The sequence below is a fragment of the Apostichopus japonicus genome, chromosome 17, assembly GCF_037975245.1.
Source record: "Apostichopus japonicus isolate 1M-3 chromosome 17, ASM3797524v1, whole genome shotgun sequence".
Lineage (NCBI taxonomy): Eukaryota > Metazoa > Echinodermata > Holothuroidea > Aspidochirotida > Stichopodidae > Apostichopus > Apostichopus japonicus.
The window spans coordinates 24,931,054-24,949,492 of NC_092577.1; the positions used below are offsets into that span (position 1 = coordinate 24,931,054).

General features: G+C 40.9%; 1 protein-coding gene across 1 annotated transcript; it reads left to right on the forward strand.

Annotated features, from left to right (window-relative positions):
* The first annotated feature begins 4,279 nt into the window (after positions 1 to 4,279).
* On the forward strand, positions 4,280 to 16,350 carry LOC139985105 (uncharacterized). The gene is made up of 4 exons (XM_071999305.1): positions 4,280 to 4,570; positions 13,582 to 13,791; positions 14,477 to 14,642; positions 15,082 to 16,350. Exons 2-4 carry the CDS (start codon positions 13,606 to 13,608, stop codon positions 15,210 to 15,212), a joined length of 483 nt encoding a protein of 160 aa, XP_071855406.1. The 5' UTR covers positions 4,280 to 4,570; positions 13,582 to 13,605; the 3' UTR covers positions 15,213 to 16,350.
* Positions 16,351 to 18,439: the final 2,089 nt, after the last annotated feature.

Below are 18,439 nucleotides of genomic sequence, written 5' to 3' on the forward strand. Positions count from 1 at the left end.
CACCTGCAACTTTCCATATTACAAATAGACTACAGTATCAGATCTTTAGTTAATTCTAATTTATTCAGTTTCCGGAAACGGGGACCAAATATGCTACGTGTATCATCCCTTGCTCGTATAACTGATATGAATCCCACACGTTAGATAAGTCATATATTCCCTTTAGTGCAAACACACGCCCTCACATTGAAAGTTTCCCGCGTAAATATTAACATAAATAATCACTCTCCTACACAATGACCGGCTGGTCGAATCGTACGTACGTACAAGCATGATAAGTTGCTGTACTCATACACGTGTTTGATCTCGCAGCTTGCGAGGCATGGATTATACATTGTATATATGACAAACATTCCACGTCTAACATACATTAACCGGCCGTTATAGCTATAACAAATTGATCAGCATCAAACAGGGATTTGCGGTACGAGATTTTTCGGAGTACAAGGTTTTTATATAATAAATGCAAAACTAGTGGCAGCGGTCTCAAAAAAACAAAACTGCCAAGGATTCGATATAATTTGTGGAAATAAGGACTTTGCTCTGTATACTTATATTGTTATACTATACTATGTATAGCCTATAGGCTCAGATTTATTTATGGGCCAACCTAGTGTATGCTGTTGTATATACTGCACAGGCGGTAGGATGTTATAGCCTAGGCCTTGTCTGTTTTTTGTTGATTCCTCGAATTAAGTTATACCCTATACTGGAGTATAGCAGAAACTGAAATGATAACGTCCTCATTTTGTTCCTCTTTATGAAGTCGGTCAAGGCCTAGACGTAGGGGGTCAATTTTATTTTTTCAAACATTAAAAGGCTAGGTCTATTCTTCGAACGGTATAACAATAAAGGTAAATAACTGAGCTTAGGCCCAGGGGTTGCTACAATTTTCGTCCCACTCCCAGTTTCAAACTGCCCCAAGCTAGGATCACCCCCCCCCCTCCTATATCGTATTCTTAAACATTACCAAAAACGGCACCAAAAGTGTTTTTTACCATATTCGATACTATCCTAGACTAGAGGCTAGTTCACAATCCCAAAGAAGAGAATGCCCAGGGACACTGGGATATTAATTTAACAATAACAGTTTAGGAAAGACAAAATCCCCACAGCTGTCTTGAATACTCAATATAGTTCCCTCTGAGACTAAGAGGATATTTTAGGCCAGTTGAGCACAACTGCCCGTAGCTAGCTTAAGTCTTGAATTTTCAACATTTGTTCTTTGCTATGGCTTATGTAAAACCAATATCGTATTGGAAAACAAGACGTAATGTACAATTTCAACTAAAGCACCACCCCTATCTCAAAATAGATAAGAGTAAAGTTCCTAAACAGGTTCAAGAGCCCAGCAACTTAGACATTCCAGTCACAAATACTGCACTAAATTTTACTTCTAGCCCCACAGTATCACAAACAGGCCATGACAATGTTAGGCTTAGCACTAGGCCTTCTGAAAGCAAACACCTCTTCAACAATACATTAAACAATCCTGGAGTTACCCACAGGCCTAGCAGTAATTCTGAAAGTGAATTTGAAGAGCTTTCACCATGTTGTAGTAGCCAGTCAGATGTTGATGAAATGAGCCTCTCTGATCAGTTGGGGGAATGGGCTACATCAAACAACATATCACAAACAGCAGTATCTAGTTTGTTAAACATTTTAAAACCATACCACATAGATTTGCCAAAGGATCCAAGATCACTTCTGAAGCCCATTAAAGTCATTTCTTTTGAAAACATAGCAGGGGGCAAGTACTATCACTTTGGCATTGCTAACTACATTAAATCAAAAATGCAGTTATAACAGCCATGTAAAGAATCTATCTCAATTAAAATTAACATTGATGGTCTACCCCTGTTTCGCAGTTCAAATATGCAGTTCTGGCCAATTTTGGGGATCACTGATCAAATTTTTGACAGTACACCATTTCCAATTGGAATATTTTCTGGAATGTCGAAACCATCTCCAGTTAATGAATTCTTAAAACCATTAATTGACGAGGTTAAAAGTCTCGAAGAACATGGTATTGAGCATTGTGGGGCAAAATACCAATTTTCAATATCTGCTGTTATTTGTGATGCCCCGGCTCGTGCCTTAATAAAGCGTGTAAAAGGGCATTCCTCCTACAAAGGCTGTGATCGGTGCATACAAACTGGAACTTGGATGGGAAAAATGGTGTACAAAGAAAGTGCAGATAGTTTAAGAACTGACGAAAGTTTCCAACAAATGCTTGACGAGGATCACCACCTTGAACAATCTCCATTTTCATCTACTTCTATAGGATTAGTTTCCCAATTTCCATTAGATTATATGCATCTGGTGTGTTTGGGTGTTACGCGTAAACTGCTGGGTTTGTGGATGAAAGGTCCGCTCAAAACTAGAATGCCAACCAGAGTGATCAATGCAATTTCTGAGAAGATGATTTCACTTAGAGGGTTCATGCCAAGAGAGTTTTCAAGCAAACCTAGATCACTCCGAGAAGTTGATAGATGGAAGGCTACGGAGTTCCGTCAATTCTTAGTCTACACTGGTCCATTAGTCCTTTCTAGCCAAATACCAGTCAACCTTTACCACAACTTCATGCTGCTTTCCGTTGCAGTTGAAATTCTGTTGTCACCAAGGCTTTGTAACCAATCATCATTGATTATTCTGAAGAATTATTAAAACTGTTTGTTGCACATTTCTCAAAATTGTATGGCAAGGAAATGGTAGTGTACAATGTACATTGTTTGCTTCATCTTGCTGATGATGCACGTAAATATGGTCCACTAGATAATGTTTCTGCATTTCCATTTGAAAGTTATTTGGGCACATTGAAGAAAATGGTGAAAAAGCCATCACTGCCACTGCGGCAAGTAGTTGGGCATCTGTTGAGAAAGGGGGAAATTCAGAAAAGCATGAAGAACAATGAGTGCATTATCCTCAAACAAGAACATTCAAATGGGCCAGTGCCAGAAGGACATTTAGCTATGTCACAGTATGCCTACTTTTATCACAAAGATTTGAATGTCCATATAACTCTTTGCACTGGGGACAATTGTGTTCAAATAGGGAATGATGTGTGCCTAGTGCAAAACTTTTTTGTTACCAATGATGATTTGTATGTGGTTTATCGATCATTCACTCACAAGGAAAATTATTTTAGCTATCCTTGTGAATCAATGTGTATATGAATTTTACAAGTTGACAGTATAAGTGAAAATCTACAGGTATCACATTCAAGGGAAATTTTCCAAAAATATGCACTTTTACCGCATAGAAATTGGTTTATTGCTATGCCTATCCTACATTAAAGAGCAAGTTTATATTAAGGAGACTTGAGGCCAGTTACTGTTAGTTTAAGTTTAATGTTAAATACATTTTAACACTTCATTTACTTACATATATGATCATCACTTTAACATAAATTAGAAAAAATATATTACTCAATCTTAGCATGGACCCATTGTATCACATTGTGGAGTTTACGGACTCTAAGGAGATAGCCATCATCAATGAGAAATGGATGGTTTCTGAGGGTACTTGTTTGTGGCCCCCCTTCAAATCTTCAGCAAGTTTGGCAAAGGCTCTGAAGACTACCACAGAGCCCGAGACAAGTTGGAAGGCTTTTAAAATAAGAAAACTATATGCAACAAGTAAGTAAAAATTATGTTAAATATAATTGAAGGGTGTGTCTTCATACTCTCTATTTGCCCCCATTTCTAAGTACTGGTTTTAATACTTGTTGCTAATATGCTACACGGCCCAGCCCAGAAGTTTGAGATGAAATGTTGGAGAACAGTAAATAAATTAATGCAGTAACTACCATTGAACGCACTGTTTCACCACGATGGGCTATGAACTCACAAGTGCTCTGTCCAGTGGTTACCTAATCTATAAGGACCCCCCCCCCCCCCACCCTGTCTCATGCCCTTTGTTTATCCTTCTCATTTTGGCTGGGTTATCCAACTGTTTCCTGATATTTTTCAATTTACCAAGGAATAAAATAAAAATGTAACTTCACAAATTCAAAGTAAAGGTATTCAAATACATGGGGCATATTTTATATTATTCCATACAGATTCATATGACAAGGCAGTTTCCAAACTAAGGCAGGCTGAAGATGAGTCAGACCTACAGACAGGAGATGAGGAAGTAATCATAGGAAGAAAGCGAAAGTAAGTCCCAACACAGCAAAAAGACTGATAGAGTCACACATGTATACAAAGCAGTGAAGCACCAAAGTAGAATTATCACCAAGTTTCTCTTTTCAACTGGGGTGGGAGGGTGATTTGTTAGCGTAAAAGTGGTCAAAGTAAGATAGATTTTCGGTTATCATTATTGTATTATGGTAATTTTTTAATTTTCATTTTTTATTACAGACCTAATCAACGTTATATGGTTGAAAGCTCGAGTGATGAGGAGTTTCCTGCCTCACCAAAGCGACCCAGACCACCATCATTTCCATTAACTTCAACACCAGTAACTCCGCTTGCTCTATCTCCTGCCCCACCACGCTCTCCAACCCCACCTTGCTTCCCCAACCAAACTTTGGACAATAGTGCAGCCTCTTCTTTCCATTTCCCTGGTAATTTTCTTTTAACTCTTTTCAATTATTTATAAGCATTGTACATTAGCTCTATTGGTTTACAGAATATTCAGCTTCATTAAATTAAAGCAATTGACACATGTTTGAATTGTTTCAATTAAAACCAGAATGCAAAATGCATTGAGGTTTCGATGACTTCAATACACTAGACTTCTGCTTCTTAGTATATAACCAGAACTAGCTGTTACAATAACACTATGGCATGCTAACACAGGTCAGTCTGTACGTGGTTATACACACCTCCATCAAAAACAGTAGGGTTCTTGTACTCAATGTTATGAATCCGCACACCAAGTATTACAAACCAAACCAAATCGCTAATAACTTCGCACATTAAGGTTGCAGAGGAGTCCACTTATGGACAATTTAGATTGGAATATGCCCACGAAACTTCAAAGAATCAACTTGAAAGAAGCTAACACAGGTCACTGGAGGTGAACCTGAGGTCAAAGGTCACCCAAATGCAGGTCGACTATTATATTACAATAGCGTAACTCCCAACCTTGATGGACATTTGGTTCTCAAGTTATTGCAAAAATACTAGTTTTTGACCCCTGATTGACCTTTGTTGACATTGGATCACATGACTGTTATGTTTTGAAACAATCCCTTACCCCCATTCACAACTAGTCCCAAAATATCAACCTTGTTGGAACCTGTCAATGGTAGTTTCACAAGTTGAGAAAAACTAGGCCAACATTACAGCCAACTCCATGAAGTGAAAACAAATCTCAAGTTCACAGGTGCTTGACCCAGTTTCTCATTGGCAGCTGGCCAAGAAATGTTTTGAAATTCGTGGTACCTGTGCAACTTACATCCAACCAGAACTACCAATGACCTACAAATATTTTCTAGAGAAGTCATGCTTCGCCATTCAAATGCACTATTCCATCGAAATCCATCAACTCTTTAGCAAAATATCCATACGGATGAGTGACAAGTGTTGCAGTAGCTCTAGCACTTTTATATATATCTATGGTCTGCAAGCAAGCCTTGGAAGACACTGTTACACACACACAGGTATGTAGCTATGTACATAGCAAATCAGGATTTCTAGCGACACACTTAAGTCAATGGGGATATTGTCGCGAGTTCAGATTCAAATCTACGGATGCCCGTAAGATCATTTGCAATTGTCAATAGGCTCTCCTATTCTTATGAGGCGAATCGCCCATGTCATCTACTTATAGGCTGGACGATGGGAGATACCTATATATTATGAAAAGGTTTTTACAAGTTGACCCCTGGTGACCCTAAATGACCTTCGACATCCACCAAAAACGATAGGCTTTTTGTACTTAATGTGGTCAACCTACATACCAAATATGAAATCAATCCAAGCTTTGCTTCTTGAGATATCATGTTTACAAGCTTATCACTATTTGACCCCTGGTGACCTTAAATGACCTCTGACCTTCACCAAAAACAATAGGCTTCTTGTACTCAATAAGGTACTCCTATGTACCACATATGAGAACTGTCCAAGCTTCCCTTCTTGAGATATCGTGTTTACAAGCTGGGCGTCACAAACGCACGCACACACACACACACACACATGATTGCAAATGTTATGATTATCATCGAAACAAAAAATGCTAAGGTATGAAGACGAAGTAATATTTGTTACTATTTAATATTATTTATATTCTTGTGAATTGTGCTTTTTACGTGACCCGCCATGCGGGATATAAAACGTCACGGCCAAACGGCACTACCGAAACATCCCATTCTGAAAAACGAAACTCAGGTCAAGCGAGCCAATAAAACATACGCCCGCCGACCTGCAGAGACAAAACGCCCAACCCCCCACTCAAACATTCAAAAAACCACAAAAGGACGACCAGTACGGAGCGAAACGAAAAACCCCTCCCCAGCACACCAGCGTCCAAAAAAGGCAGCCCCAGATAAACGGCGAAAATCCCCTTCAATCTGAAGGCGAATATCAGACTTCACCGCCTCCAGGACGCGAGATTTTTTTTCCCAGCGCGGTAAAGGCCATCATTTCCATACCTCGCTTCTCATTGGCTGCAGTCTTGCACTGTTGATGCTGGGAAGTTCTTGCTTACGCTATGCGTGTGTGTATGTACATGAACATACACGTGCAAGCAGTTAAAATGTTTTGTATTTGCTTTTGCGCGGACTTGTTTGTGTACATTTACATCCATAAGTTCGTAACACAATACTGCGACCATGGACTGTGAGTGTACACGTCTCATTGTAGATGACTGTCCTTCTTAGAAGGTAATGATTACTTATGTAGCAGTTACAGACTCAGAAATGGTGACAATTTTTTCTATACTGATGATAGTTTATTCAACATCAACGTGAAAACTAAAAATAGAAAGAGAAGAAAAACAAAGTACATAAAAACCGGCACATAGTGCATATTACATACTATTGAAGCAATACAATAAAACCGATGACGTCAGCTCCTTGAAGTTGTAGACTACACAAGCATATAACATAAAATGTGATATCACTACAATCATATCGTGGACGGAATTAAGGTAAGAATTTACAAAAATAAGGTTAAAACAACATCTTGATCTTAAAAGTTAATTATGCCACTTTAACTGGTACAATATTATTCTTAACACAGATAGGCACAAATTGCCTACATTGCTAACCTTGGTTGCCTTTCTGAGATCTCTGCTAAGTAAAAGTAAAGATGAATCGCTGCTTGTCGGTTTCCTGTAATAAACAAATTAACATTCTTAAATAATATCTTAATATCTTAATGCTAAATTTACTGCATAGCAACACAAACAACACTTAAATCGTGATAAAGCGTGATTTTCGAGTAAATATACCATTTAAACAAGTTACAAATAATGAACAGTGAGTTATAAAGCCAATACTGTGAGGCTCATGAATATTCATGAATTAAGTGAAGCAATGGCGAAGTGACGTTCCCTTGTAACATGTCACGTTGTGGGCATTTATATGCTGTATGCCACAAGGAATTAATTACTAAGAAATAGCCCTAAAAGAAGCTTCAATGATCTCTAAAGTAGCTTAAATGCTTAAATAATTAATTATGAATTACATGGCGAAGCCATCTAAGCACCATCTTAATATAAACAGTTAAAAAATGCAGTTAATTACTAGCGTGAACAAAACGATTTTACAACGCTCACAATAACGTGCACGTGTAAACTACAGTACGATAACGAGGCTTAACTTACGCCAAGTGATCGATAACACATGCATATAATAAACATACCGATTACTCATAAAATAATGTGATTTACGTTTACCTACAGTGCCATTAAATGTTTGAAACTTACCATTAATAATATTTGCAAGGCCAGCTTCAAACAAAGTATGATTGATAACTAAAATTACATTTTTAAAGGTTGCTAAAAGCTTATTCGACTTCTGGTGCTGCAAGTTTCTAGTAATGGCAATAGAGGGCGCAATTAAAGAATAAAAAAATAACATAAAGAAAATAGGTTAATACTACATTTACAACTTAGGTTGATGATCCAAAACTGAAAAGCCAATATATCGAATTAGTTAGTTTTGACGAGGGTGAAGCTTCGAAGTGATGGTGAAACTTGCTGTACATGGTACTGCGATGGGCAATGTACGCAGATAAGTACCAGGCGTTTGATTGCTTCAAAACTGTTTAAAAACATTGGACAGCTTGACCGTTTCTGGTTGACTATTAACTTGGGATGCTTTTAATCTTTAAACTGATAGACTCTTAATTCTGAGCATAGACGTTGATTTGAATTTCAAATTCATGACCCTTTGAAACGGTTTATTATGACCCTTTGGCACGGTTTTCAGATACTATACTACGAAATCTAGGCCTAGTATTTATTCATGCATGTTAGTAGTACCACTGCCACTGTGGATTATAGTTATTGAACACAGAAATTGTCTTACGTTTATATTATATGGTGCTTTTTTTGTATCATCTTCAAACTGTTCCGGTTTGATTTAACTTCTTTTAATTTACAGCAACAGAGTTGTGCGATACATAACCACAGACCCTCTACACCCGTGGCATAAGACACCGACAAATATAAACGCGTACCATTGTACATTCTGCTGCTAGACTGTTTTCTTTTTTGAGTGTAGCAAAGTGGCCTTGTGAAATGTGGTATGTGATGAACGATTCAGTGCATCAGCTGCTAGTGGATATTGCAATGAATCTTATGTATACGGACCCCAGCCAATGAGAAGCGAGGTATGCAAATGATGGCCTTTACCGCGCTGGGAAAAAAAATCTCGCCTCCAGGACTGCCTGCCAACTGGCAAATTTCCCCCTAAAAACCACATCACATCTATTCCGCCAAACATGTTTTTTCACAATAGAGCAAACAAAAATAATGCGATGCAAAACAGCAACCGAACAAACTGGAGGGTCTACCCCATATAAAATAAAGCCCTGTCCTACCGACCATGAACGGTCTCCCGTAACACGGTCGGTCCAGGTCTGGAACCACTCCCATAAGTTAACTACAAAGCAACAATGCCAAAAAACATGAGCGGTACTCTCTAAGCTGTCACAGCCGGTCCTCGGGCACAGTCCATCACCCAATCGCCAATGGTATCTTTTTAGGTTGGTGACCAAGGCACCGTGTGCAATTCTCCATGCAAGATCACGGAGCCTGCCACCATTCAGCCTTGAATGCACCGAACGCCATACTTCGGCAAAATGACGTCCCTGGACAAAAATTGCATTCAAGGCCCTATCCCGCAACGAACTGTGAACGAGGGCCGGCTGTGACAGGTCAACAGGGGGCAACTCAATCAGAGCGGAGCAAATGACACGCACCACCCTGTTTGGAGTACTACTATGCGGTTCTCTGTTGCTAAACAGCGCCGGGACCCATCGACGCAGGTGCAAACCGCCCCAAAAACGTAAAAAATATGAACAAGGCAACCCTGGGTCAGTTACCGCTACAAACAACTGCTTAAATATCAAAAAGGTCAATTTACTTCCCAGATGAACCACCCCTAACCCACCCTTCTCCAGTTTCTGGTACATTACCGCCCTTTTGACAAGCTCTGTACCACCCGACCAAATAAATGAAAATATCGCTCTCTCCAACCGCACCAGGACGCGACGCGGAATTGGATACACCGCGCCCGGGTACCACAACATGGGCGAAACAAAACGATTAATTACGGTGACTTTCCCTAGGATCGAAAGCCAGCGGGTGCCAAAGGTTTCGAGCCTGCTCTCAAGTACTTCAGCCCTCTCGTTCCAGGTGACATCACAAGGTGCATCACAGCCGAACCATATACCATTAATTTTGATATTTTGATCCGACCACGATGCACCGAATGGTAAGTCTCTGTATCTCCAGCTACCAAGGCGAAGGCCCTTTGTCTTTTCCGGATTCAACTTCGCCCCGGTAGCTCTCTCAAAGATAGATAAATCCTGCGAGAGGGCACGAAAGGAGCCCAGACTCGAAATAACACACGTGACGTCATCTGCATATTGAACGCACTTCACTTTGGCACCCCCTGGCACAACGAATGGAACAAGTCTGAAGTCCCTTTCCAAAAGACGAGAGAGCGACTCGCTAAACAAAACATAAAGTAATGGAGACAGAGGGCACCCCTGGCGCACCCCCCTCTCCACGTTAAAAACCTCCGAACAAAACCCATTTACGATAACAGAACTGAAACTGTACTGATACAAAACAGAAATCCATTTACGAAAAACCGGGTGCAAGTGAAACGTCTCCAATAGATTCATTAAAAACCCCCGATCCACCATGTCAAAGGCCTTCTGCTGGTCCAGAGACACCAATGCACATGGCAGATCTCGTTCAATAACAAAGTCGGTCAAGTCGCGCATCAACCACAAGTTCTGCTGGATGCAATGACCCTTCACTGCACAAGTCTGGAGATCACCCACAAGATGCGGCATAGCCAGTGCAAGGCGGTTGCACAAAGCCTTAGCCAACAACTTGTAGTCTACATTTAACAAGGTGATTGGACGCTTGTTATGAGGGTCCAAGGGGTCACCAGACTTGGGCAGCAAAGTAATCATGCCCAGACGTTGACTTTGGTTTAACAGTCCGTTTTGGAAGGCGTCCTCGAAGACGGCTCTGAGGTCGGGTCCTATTATTGCCCAGAAGGTTCGGTAGAACTCCCTCGGAAGCCCGTCCGAACCCGGGGACTTGCCATTCTTCATCTTCGAAAGCGCCTTCCAAAGCTCAACAGTGGTTATTCCGCCCCCCAAAATATCATTGACATCGTGGGGAACGGTTTTTGAGATTCCCCTCAATAAATCGGCCTGTGCCGACAAGTCGACACTGACACGCGTAAACAGACTCAAATAATAATCCTTGTATACGCGGACAATGCCGTGAGGGTCACTAACCACGGTCCCATCAGTAGCGCGCACAGATGGGACGCGTCTGTCACACGCCAATGAGCTTACGGACTGGTAAAACCTCAGTGAAGGGCGTTCCTCGGCTTCCACCGCTTCGACACGGGCCCTGACGCGGGCACCGTGGTACTTTTCATCGAGATACGTCTGCAAAGGGATGACAGCCGAAGGGTCGCCAAACTTCACCTCCGCGCACAGCTTCGAAAAATGTTCTCTTCGACGCCGTGCGCGGGTCACGCAATACTGAATTGCGAAGCGTTTGATGCGCAACTTGACATCATCCCACCATTGGGATGTAGAAGCAAAGGCCGGCTTCAATGTTTGCCATCCTTTGTACCTGGTCTCGAAACCTTGGCGGAACTCTGCCTCGCCAAGAATCCGACAGTTAAGCTTCCATAGGCCCCGCCCGATCGGGAAAATGGAAGGCAAAACAAAACGTGCTACTACAGTGTCATGGTCAGAGAGCGGACAGCTGAGCGTCTCGCAACCCGAAAATTTAAAACTTACGGGCGCATACACTCGATCTATCCTGGAGGCATCTTCTCCGTTAGGCCTCATCCACGTATACACCGTACTACACGGGTGCATATGCCTCCAGACATCGGCTAAATGGTGTGCCGAAGTGAATCTGTCCAATTCTGTGATCCCAGCGTCAGGACTAGCAGACACAGAAGCCCCGAGTCTGTCAAGACCCGAGTCTGGGACACAGTTAAAGTCTCCGACCATGACACATGGTGCACTACCAGGAACAAAGGAAGGTAGCGTGTTAAAAAATTCTCGTCTAGCAGAAGGCCGATTGGGAGCATACACATTGCAAAGGGAGATGTTACCCTGTGGATACTTGAATAGAATGCAAACCAATCGGCCCTCGTGATCCGTCTCCACCCTAGTGGCAAAACCCGCCTGACGAGGTGACAGAAGGATGACAGTGCCACAGGATGAAGACGAACCAAACGAAGCATGCAGCCCACCACCCCACTCATAAGCCCATAGAGGGACATCTTCTTCCAAAATATGTGTTTCTTGCAGGCAAACGCAGTCGACTTCCATTGAAATACAATATTGGAAAATGCGACTGCGCTTGCGATGATCCCTCATGCCATTGACGTTGAAAGTGGCAACTGAAAAAGTATGGGCCATGAGAGGGCAATGACGCAAAACTACGCCGACGACGATTCTGTAAGCTTCAAGCGAGCTCTAGACGACATATCGTCGTCTGAGTCGTCGCTTGAGGCCGACCTTTTTAGAGAGGGTTCCCCCATCTCGTCGTACCAGCTCGTCCTAGTGGCACGTTTTGGCTCGACGATCACCGAGCCCCCGGAGTCGCTCTCAGACGGAGACCCGATGACCACCGAGTCCCCGGAGTCGCCGTCGGACAGAGTCTCCGGATCTGGCGATACCGGCGGCGGACTGGGGACGGAACTGGACGAGTTGATAGGGGAAGCTGGTGGAGACTTTCTCGGTGCGGGCACGGGGTTGGGGTCTGCAACTACGGGGGAGGGTGAACTAGGTGCATCCGGTTGCCCCTCTTTGCGTGGAGCTTCCTCCGAGGCAGTAGGTGCGCCAGAACTTGGCGCCTTTGATTGACCCCCACTCTTTGTCATAAAGACATAAAGAGGAGGGACAAGCGCGAAAAACATGCCCCTCCTTCCCACAGAGTGAGCACACAACTTCGCTTGGGCAAGCAGAGGTATCATGCCCAAGACGAAGGCAGCGCCCACACTTTTTGTTTGGGCAGCCCTTGGCTTCGTGCCCGGTCTCCCCACACCTGAAGCAGGTACGGGGCTGACCGGGGTAACGCACGTGAGCTTTATGCCCGGCAATAAAAAGGAAGGAGGGAATGTCCTGCTTGAGGTCGATCTGAACCTGTCGGTGCCCGTTCAACACCCCAGGGGCCTGTGCGTAGGAGCACATTTTGATGGCCTTGACAGCCCCAAACCGACCTAAAACAGTTGCGACAAGTTCCTGACGCACCTCTAGTCCTACGTGGATGACAGTTACTCCATACGAGCGTCCGTATGGAGTAACTGTCAAACCTTCAACCCCACTCAGCAACGCGACACCCTTCTGCCGGGTCACGTCACTTGTAAAACGTACATCATAAGTATTACGACCCTGGAGAGCTTGCAACGCATCAACCTCTCCAGGCACAACAACACCCTTACTCTTTAAAATACTAAAAACTTGCACCGGTGGAACCGCTTGTTCACCGGTGAAGGTTAACTTAACAATTTTGGAATCACGGCGCGATGCCATGATACCGAAGGTGGCTGGGCCACAGAGGAGTAACAAAACAAACTAAAGATAGGTTGGATAAAATACAATATACGATGACTATATACGGTAACGATATACGATATGGCGCACACCCGCCTGGCGGGAAGTACAGCACAGTACAGTACAGTGAAAAAAGTTATCAGATGGAGAGCGAGAGCGAAAAACACGTCTGCACTCCACGAAAGCCAACTACCAACTTGAATTGTTATTTATTATTAAATTGATGCTAAATATGCAACAACAAAAAATGAAAGACCTAATGTACAGTATAATTTTTAAGGGAACACAGTTTTACTATGACACATGGAGTCTATAGGAATGGAACTAAGTTTATTCTGTTGTTGTGAACTTTTATTAGATTTTGAAAAAGAGGGTAATCTCGATGCTGACGGAGATTAAGGCGGAGGTTCAGCACAACAAGGAGTTGCTAAAAACACTGACTGAGGCAAACGTCCTACCAGAGAGTGAAGAAGACGATTGGCTAAATGAATTTCCTCTAAAGTCCCTTGAAGGTATAACTTCTTTGGAGGAAAAACTTAAAAATGACACAGGATCAAGGAAAAAACTGGTAAGAAATGTTTTTTGTGTGTTTTTGATTGCACGTTTTTAAAGAAACCAGTAGTGTAAGCGTTCTGTGATTGAGTTTTAGACTAAATGTAACTTGCTGTAATTTCGTGCTCCATCAATTTGTAATATAAAGTTAATGAAAACCTTTTCACAGCCATATTAAATAGACATATGATGCTATGTGGTCTATAAGTCTCATATTTCAACCCAAGTTATAAGTGTAGATGGCACAGTTTAAAATTTGCTCTTTTAGCCTTATAATTTCATATTGCTTTAAAAATTGCACTACTTTTTTTTCTTCAACTGGGAGTGGTAGGAGTCGTACAGTTTTAAACAATCTTGCCAAACTCTTAGATACTTATGCACCCAGTGACCCCACTCCTGTCATACGTGGTATGTCATAAGTCATACCTCTATGTGAGATATATTTGCATTATGTTTTTGAAAAAATTGTATCTCTGTTAACTACATACATTCTGAAATATATTACTTTTTAATTATACTTCTTGTAGTAATGTTTACCAAATACATATTTTTAGCAAATAAATTAATTACAACTAATATAATACTAATAGTAGTGTGGTGGTAAATAACAAGTAAACAATTCATAACTTATTACAACTGGATAACATAAACTTTGTTCCTTAATAAATTTCATCTTTTTTCGCCACCACCTCCTTATATAGGTCCAGAAGCTGTCTATGATAGGTGGGACTAACTTGGATAGTAGTGTAAGAAGGATTTTATCCTTCCTAATGAGCAGTGCCTTGGCCACAGAATTCAACTGGTTAGGCAGGGGGAGTGCCGAAAAGAAAGCCTTTTCTACCCTTCTTCTGAAAGATTTGATTTTTAGTAAGTATACAAATGCCTATAATTACAAAATCGTCCCAGTTGTTCAAATGGTATATATACTGTGACAAACTAACAGTGCTCCAATGATGCATCACACAAACATTATGCACTGTATACATCTTTCCCAAAAGGCCAAGGCCCATATTTTAACCATCAAGCAACTTTGTGTAGATTTAATGGTTTTGTCAGACTGCAATGTGTGACTGTAATTCATATAAGATAATGTACTCATCTTTGCAAAGCGCTAAGCAGAGCAGTAAAATTGGACCAAGTTGATAAGTATCATCAATGCCCTCCAATCATTTGGGATGAGACTTGCCTGAAATAAACAACATAATATCAATAAAGTCATGCGGTCAGTCATTAGATTACATTTTCTCTTGGTTTATTCATGTGATTATACTTATAATTGCTCTTCGTTTTTTCCTATTGTCCCTAGGGGCCATCTCAAGAAACCCTTTTGACAAAAACAGCAACCCAGTCATTAAATTATGGCTAAAACATGCTGCAGACCGGAATGGTGCCCGCAAGGACAGGCAGGCACAACAGCCAGATTGTCAGCTTGATTAAAGTCGATACTTTAACTTCAACATAAGCCTAGATCATCTTTCCATTATCAATATCAAGACTGCTTTCACATTGTTTAACTTTAGTGTCACACTTTTCAACTGTCATTAAACTGTTCCTTTCACTAAACATGCCTTGTAAATAGTAATGGCTATATTATAGTCTTCTAACACATTTTGAAGACTATGCAGTAAAAGTAATCAGTAAAAAATCTTGCAGGGTCTACATCCTTGCATCAAATGCAATTCCATTCTCCTAGTGAAAGATTTTTTATTACAATTCAAAGTAGTCCTTAGCCTCATATCAGCCCAAAGTGCCTGCATGACCTATAAACTACATGCTGGTGGTATTCTGTTTGCTTCCTGGCTCCTCCAGTGCCTTTCCCAGAGGATGGTGCTACTTTTTTCTTACAAATTAAGAGTGCTTAAATACAAAATGGTGAGTTACTATATAAGATTGGTAGTGACCAGAAGCCATTCTGGCAATTTTCTTATCCCACCATATTTTTGGTGACTATTATCAAGTTACCACCCCCAGTTTAAAAGTAGTCTGCATAGGCCCCAAATTATAGCACTTTATAATTGGTAGACATTTTCAAAAAGTATTTTCCTGGAGGTCGTTATTCTCGAAATTGTTCTCGGACATTTTCTTAATGAACACCCAAGATGAAAGAATTTCTCAGTGGGGTAAATTTCTTCGAAGGCGCTAATAAAAACAATTTAAGAATTATGACCAAAGGTGACCATATTTAAATTTCTGGCATATTTCGCGGAAATACTGCATACCTTTAAAATTAGCACTGCTACATGCTGGTCGATACGCAGGCCGACTTTACAAAAAAAAAATTCTTACAAAGGAAATCCTGGCCTGAACTTTAATCTAAGTTAGAGGGTGTTGGGATTCAAGCATTAGCCAAATAAGCTACAAATAAAAATAGTATATACAAATATTGTACTGCAACTATATACCAACTGCTATTGAAAACATCGGTTGATACTTGATAGGTCCACGGCATATGCCCTTCCTGTACAGACTGTAGTGTTATCCAGGGCATGATCAATTCGGTATCTTATTTCTACTCTGCAGTTATTGACTAAGCAACTGAGAACGAGTAACATGATGATGATGATGATGATGGGATAAATATGTACTTACCTATCAACTCTATCGATACTGCTCATTCCGTGTTTTTGGTAGCACGATATCTATATTATTGCGTTTATTCTCGTATTAATTGGAAAAAAAGTTATTGGGCTGGAATGGCGATCCGTAACAAGTGTTAAGAGGTGGTTTACTGCTGCGAGTGTGACGACGCCTTGTGAGCTCGGTGTAACTGGTATCTCGATTTCTCGCCCTTGCTCAAGTAAATGAGTCAAATATTCCGTTGATTATAAGATTACCTCTCCCGTCTCTAAATTAAAGTCCAATTAGCGTTGTTAAGTTACTTCAAGATACTGATAAGAAACCATGTTTACTTAAATAGCCTGTACGTCCGCAAACAACGATCTCTAGCTAAGAGCGATTGTTTCGACTAACTTTTCCCTACTGACATGCCTCTGAAATAACAACTCCGCACTTGGGCTCACTCATGTTCGGGCATCTGGTCACTGATTGGTTCAATGTTACCTAATTCATCAAATCTGTCATTGAAAAGACCAACCAAGAGTGAGAAAGAAACGTCACGTGCTGTTTATCTTTTTATTGTTTTTTCCTGAATTGACTAGACGTCTGAAATAGCGGGTCAAGCAATTTCTTATGTTTTTCTTTTTAAGGGATCGTGGGAACCAAGGGAAGGTCAAAAGTGCAACGAGATTAATGACCTTACATCTTGTAGATTATATATTTCGAAATTTCAGTTGTATTACAGACTAGGCAATCACTACTTGTTTTGGATTGCTGTTATGGGAAAATGCTCGTGGCTTTGAATATTTATTTTTTACATTGTTTTATTTTGTTGGTAATTTTCCTTTTTGTACTTCTCGAGTGTTTTCGGGATTTTCCCTACCTCTAGTGTAGTGAATGCGAGAAGGCATATTTTGGTGGGAGATTAGTACCGTGACCTAGCGGTGTCAAACATATTCTACTTGTAAAATGCGATACCAATAGGACTGCATGGACTATTTTCTTTACATTTGTGTAATGAACCGTAGGCGGTTGCAGTGATATTACGGTAAATCGTTACCGCCATAAGGGCGACAGAAAATTTTTTTTTTCTTTCTTTCGATTGCGACAGCTTTTCTCCATAAAACCCACCTGGTCAGAGTGTATTTAGGTTAAGAAACGTTGGAATCTAATTCGGAAGTTTGTTTTCTGAAATTCATGAGGAAACTCTGAATGGGACTTTAACATATGGCATTTCATCGGCGGTGTGGTGTAACTCGTACGACAATGTACATGTAGAGCGCTCCTTTTTACCACAACGGTTTATGTTGACAAGTTTGGAACAACAGTCAACAACTTCTATTGCCTTTTAACTGGAAACTAATAAACATGCAGCTGTAGTAACATATAGTCTGTGCTATGTAGCGCATTTTACCTGTATTAAATTTATAGTAGACTTTTCTTGTGACTTTATCATATTATTGTAATCAAATATAAAAAGGCCGTTTTCTTTTAAAACGAAATATTTCAATCAACTCATGTTTTTCATTTTTCGATTTAAAACAAACTTACAATACATTGTGTAATTTGTTAGTAAACTATAAACCAAGCCAGAGTCAATCCGACGTTAAAATGATGTGTTACAAAGACGTCCACTTAACGTCGTTTGGTATATCGAAGAGTCGGCCAAACGTCGGACCAACGAATATTGGACGTCTGAATCGACGTCGAATCAACGTTGCCCCACTTTGCAAACGGAAACGTGGGAGACGTCGGTCCGACCATTTCACGCGACCCAAACCCAACGTCGATCCGACGTCAAAATGTTTACTGGGTCTACCTCTGAGAGCGATGTTGTCACCCCCCCCCCCAAAAAAAATCAGTTGAGTAAGTGCTTAAAGTTGCATTCTATTCTGCTTACATACTTTCTCATGATGGGAATTCATCGATTTGTGCTCTTTTGGTAATTTGAAAGAAATTCGTAAAAATCAGTATTCATATGTTTATTGAGATCACCTGTAGCATCAGAACGAAAGTGGGTCTCCTCATTCCCAACTAATACACAGGCTTTACGAAGAATTCCACCAACTGGTTTACTATATGCAAATCAGTAAAATCAGAAAACTTAT